This window comes from Lolium perenne, chromosome 4 (assembly GCF_019359855.2).
Source record: "Lolium perenne isolate Kyuss_39 chromosome 4, Kyuss_2.0, whole genome shotgun sequence".
Lineage (NCBI taxonomy): Eukaryota > Viridiplantae > Streptophyta > Magnoliopsida > Poales > Poaceae > Lolium > Lolium perenne.
The window spans coordinates 227,532,685-227,537,913 of NC_067247.2; the positions used below are offsets into that span (position 1 = coordinate 227,532,685).

Sequence of the window (5,229 nt, forward strand, 5' to 3'; positions counted from 1 at the left end):
TTGGCATCTTAGTTCCCCAATACCACCACACTAAGACTAACCTCAATCTTAAAAAAAAAAAGAGTAAGAGCATCTCCAGTCGCCTCCCCAAACTGTCTTCCAAAGCGGGCCGGATCGAGCGTTTGAGGGTGTATTTTGTTCGTGCCGCGTTTGGGGGCATCGCTCCCCAGTCACATCCTGCAAACGCCGCCCCAAAACATTAAATAGATAGAAGAAAACTCTTTACTAATATTCAAATCGGTTCAACATGAACAAATTACATATTAAACTTCGAATAAACATAATTAAATTACATATAAATTATTTTAAACTAATTCTTCTTCTTCTTCTTCGATGATGGCCCCGCCTCGTCGTCGTCATCACGGTGGCGCTTCCTGCTCGTCACCTCTTTCGAAGAGGCGGTGTCGGCCGACTCGTCGAAGGAACTAGTGTCCTCCTCGTCGTCGCCGGTGCTCGCCGGATGCGCCTTGGCCTTGGCCTTCGCTTTCGCGTCCGCCTTCGCACGGGCCGTCGCCGCCTCCTCCTCTGACCCTTCCTCCTCCGCGTCGTCTTCCACGCCCAGCCATTCCTCCTCGTTGTCAACTGCCGGCAGGGAATCGTCGCCGCTGCTGGGCGTCCGGGTTCTGTCCCACCAATGGCGAAATCCAGCAGACTTGCCCTCGCTGGAGGTGTCGGATGGAAGCGGTGAGGTGTAGCTCATCGTCGCTGGAGGTGTCGGATGGAAGCTTGGATGAATGGCGGCCGGTTGAAGATCCGAAAGCGCGTACGTACGGGTCTTATTGAGTGCGCATGAACGGCGGCGCAGAAGTCGAAGAGAGTGGCGGTTGCTCTTCCGAGGAGTCCGCGCTCCATTCCGGCGGTTGGCGCATCGGTCGACGCGGTTGCCAGTGCGACGGTTCCGCTTCCCGGCAACTGCACCGTCGCTACGTAGGCGGCGGTTGAGCATCCGAGCCGCTGACGCATCGGGCCCGCGTCGCTTCGCCTCGCTTTTCGTTGTGTCCGGCGTGCCCGATGCGTCCCCTGTGGGACGGGGACAAGCTCGGGGCGTCGGACACCGTATCGGGCCGCGCCGGACAAAAATCGGCTTTGGAAGACGCGGCTGGAAGCGTTTATTATCCGGCGCGCCCCAAATCGGTTTGGGAGACGCTTTGGGGGACGCGACTAGATATGCTCTAAGAGCGACATCGCCGCTCCCCCAAACGATGTCCGGCTAAAGCACCGGATCGGTCGTTTGGGGACGTCCGGATGCAAATTTGCGTTTAGAGGAGGTCTCTTTTCCAACCACATCTCCCAAACACGACCTCCAAACAAAAAAGCAAGTGCAAAAGTCGTGTCCGGTGTCCCTGATAGAGGATGGGCTAGAGACGCCGGACAATATTTGGGACACGTCTGAACCGAAGCTGCCTTTAGGGCACGCGACTAGAACGTTTTTTTAACCAGCGTCCGCTCTAACCTCAATCTTATCTCAAACAAAAAAAAAAAAAACCTCAATCTCTTTGGAAGCACATGTTCCCCAGTGCCAGACGCCAGTATCTTGTTGATCATAAATTAGGCATCATGATAGTACGTTCGTTTCATTCGTCCAGATGATCCATTTTTCACATCCGAGGTGAGCTCTCGATGTGTGCTCACAACACAAATTAGGATGTCACAATCACTGAACCAGTTAAAGCACCTCTTTTATAGCATAATAAGTAGTACTCATCACGGTCAGTATACCGATCAAAACATCCAGACATATCTTTTTATCCAATGAATACAATGTCACTACATCCACCATGTTTGCACAACAATGCATGATGTTCACATGGAACTACACGAAAATTTGGCCTCGTAAATTATTGGTGAGGCGATCGTGTATTCTTATTCTACCTCGAAAGAAGAAACAGATTATTCAGCTTGCATCTCCCAATGCTTTGATGAACTCATCCTTGAGGTACCCATTTGATCCTGCCATTCTTTGCGCCATCAAATCAAACTCACCACCACTCCTGCAAATCAGAATTGATTAAAAGGTAGAAGAAAAGATAGCAATACCGATCAAACTTATGTGGAATAGTAAGAGCCTGCAGCATATATAATTATATTGACGGGTAACTTACGGGTCAAAAACGAAACCCCCAGCTTCCTGTAGAATCAACGCTCCAGCGGCCACATCCCTAGAGGGAAGAATTAACAATTATATACCACCGCTGGTTTATCTTTTCTATGTAAGACTACTGATAATTTAGTAAACATACCAGGGGCCTCCAAATCCGATCTCATAACACAAATCTAGCCTACCACAGGCAACTCCACACATGTTTAAGGCCAAAGAGCCACACATCCGTATAGATCTAACCTGGAAACAAATTGGATAACCTGTTAGAATATTAACATTCTACAAAATAATATATATGTTACTTTTACAAGGTTTACCTTGAATAGTAACTTGTTGATTCTGTTGGTTGTGTTATCCAAAGTGGACTTGTCTCTTTTGGTTCCTACCTGCTCAATTGATATGATTACCAGTAAATTCTTTGGAAGTAAAAGGTCCAGATCTAAATTTTCATAGCACAATACTAAAGCTCTTGTTGCTAATAATAAGTATTAGTGAAGAAAATACGCAGTATGCAGTTATATAGTCCAAATTGTCTTTCAAAAAAAGTTCCAGCTATCAGTGGTGCACTACATAAGGTATGACGGGCTTAAACTAATTGTCTCCTATACTGAAACTAATACGTCAGATAACACCAACAGTATGGCATGCTCCCACTCACAAAAAGGCCAAAACTAAGCATCATAGCTTATTTTACACATTCAGCTCAAGCATTGATCCATGTTTACAATAAGGAACACAGAATAATATACAAAAAAGGCAGCTGACGTGACAATGACAGATTTGATTCACACAATTATACTCATCACATCTACAAATGGACGTTACAGGGATGCTCATATTGGTATGTGTACCACCAAAACATTAGCTCATAGTAGCTACACATTACTACATCAGTGTGTTGCCAGATAAATATCAACATTCGACAGGCGTATCGTGTACTTCCTTAGTATAAACTTTCTCGAAAATATGATAATTAGGCTGGATCAAAAGATTCAAAAAAGGGAGTCCTAGATCACTGAAGCTCATTCATGCACTTGGCTAGTAAGGTCTACAGTTAAGATTTACGTAAGGTAAAGAAGCAGAAGTCCTGGATTACTGCTTCTCATTCATGCAACTTGGCTAGTAAGGCTCCCAGTCAAATATTTAAGGTAAGGTGTTGGACCAATCTGAAGAAAACCTAGTAGTGGTCATGTATTTCGCTATTCTGATCTACTGAGTGCATGATCTATTGCAACTAAACTTTTGTGATGAAATCTTACTGGGGATAGCAGCAAAACTATCCTAACGTATGTATGGCATCGAAATTCAAAAGACACCCATATATCTGCCTAGTTGAAAGTGTGAAGTACATGGAAATAATAATCTTTGGCAGCGTCTGTCACATACCTCTGTTACCATAAGGGCCTTCATCAACTCATCTTGAGGTGATGCTGCACATGAACGGTGTATATTCAAATTAGCACGAGTAATCAGAAAAGGAAAATGTGTAAGCTTTCTTTTCTACTGAATGTCAATTGTAAACATGAGGACCTAATGAAGAAAAAGTAAGTGCATACTTTTGATTGGAGAACCGTTGAGGAAAGCACCTTTCCCACGAACAGCTGTGAAAAGCTATAATAGAAGAAACACGAAATTAGACTTTAATCTGTGTGCCCAGATCATATTGTTGGAATTGAGGTTTACGAAGAAAAGTCGACAAAATCATTCAAACAGCCTTTATTATAAGAACATAACTCAGTACAGATGAAATGCTTGCTTCATTGTAAGAATCATTTCTCGGACGGGTAAGAAATAACTAAGTAACCACAGAGAAGCGCCGATTCAGACATTAAGATTCGTGCAATTGCAAAAAAGTGCTAACAAAAAATGACCGAAAAGCAACTATTTATAAGTATACAGAAAGTGAGTCCACGCATTGTTCCATACTAATTCCTACACTGTGCTGCTCCACAAGTAATAAGGAAAAGAAATAAAGTATAGAATCAATGTTTACCTCATTCATGATGGGATTGTACACGACCCCAACGGTGGGAATTTTCCCAATGGTGAGGCCAATGGAGACGCACACAAAAGGGAATCTGTAATGTGAAAAGAAACATGAAGAATGGTGGCATGAGAAGGGTGAAGGAAGAAACCATTGTAGTCGTAGGTAAGGGGATAGAACAGAACAAAGGGTACCACAGCACTGCACAGCAGAGCGTGCATGGCAGAACATGATGATTACCCATGGACGAAATTGGTGGTGCCGTCGAGGGGGTCGACGATCCAGGTTGGTTCGTCGGTTAGATCGGCGGTGGATCCAAGCGCCGCGGACGTCTCCTCGCCGATGAACTTGTGGTCCGGGTAGAGCTTCCGTAGATGGTTGAAGATGAGGTCCTCGCAGGCCTTGTCAGTCTCGGTGACCAAATCGACCTGCAACAGCAACAAGAATTCGTAGCACCATTATGATATGACCAGATCCCAGTCGAATCAAGGCAAACAGCAACTCCCCATCAAAGAAATGGGTGAGAGTGGCAAGATGCGTAAAGGGGGGGGGGGGGGGGGGGAATAGGAGGACGGGAGGAAGAAGACACCTGGCCCTTGTGCTCCACATTCTTGGTGAGGTAAAAGCCCTTGCGGATGATCTGCACATACGCGCAAATCGGTAGAAGAATGAGAGGAAAGTAAATCACGAATCAAGAATGAGAGGCGTGAGGAGGGGGGGTGGGGATGGGGTCAGTGGTGCAGGAGGATTACCTCGCCGGCGCTCTTGGCGGCGTCCAGTGCCGCGGCCAGGAACTGCTCCTCCGCCATGCCTTGCGAATCTCCCGCCTCCGCGACTAGGAGAGGGAATTTGATGGCCGGATCGCTGGGCTGTGTGGTGCGGCGCGGCCAGGAGGGGTAGGTCGCCCGCTTTGTTATACGGACCGGTGGCCAAGAGGACACGTGAACCGTCAGTGTCGAGCTCATGGATCCTCTGCCCGTTTTGGTTGGTGGAAGGAATATCCATCTCTCTGCCTGGCACATGCTCTCGGCTCGTTCTGCGAGCATCTTCAGGCGTCATCGGTGTGCTGCATCAATTTGGCGATTTTCATTGCGCTAGAGCCACCTCGGAAGCCCCGTTCCTAACAGCATCGCTCTCCCCACGG

At 46.6% G+C, this 5,229-nt stretch overlaps 1 protein-coding gene across 1 annotated transcript; it reads right to left on the minus strand.

Moving 5' to 3' along the window:
• Positions 1–1,716: 1,716 nt before the first annotated feature.
• On the minus strand, positions 1,717–5,024 carry LOC127323229 (inositol monophosphatase 3). The gene is made up of 10 exons (XM_051351395.2): positions 4,838–5,024; positions 4,675–4,725; positions 4,326–4,513; positions 4,095–4,179; positions 3,658–3,712; positions 3,488–3,531; positions 2,419–2,487; positions 2,241–2,341; positions 2,103–2,159; positions 1,717–1,991 (listed from the first exon to the last, which is right to left on the minus strand). Exons 1-10 carry the CDS (start codon positions 4,892–4,894, stop codon positions 1,895–1,897), a joined length of 804 nt encoding a protein of 267 aa, XP_051207355.1. The 5' UTR covers positions 4,895–5,024; the 3' UTR covers positions 1,717–1,894.
• Between the last annotated feature and the right edge of the window lie 205 nt (positions 5,025–5,229).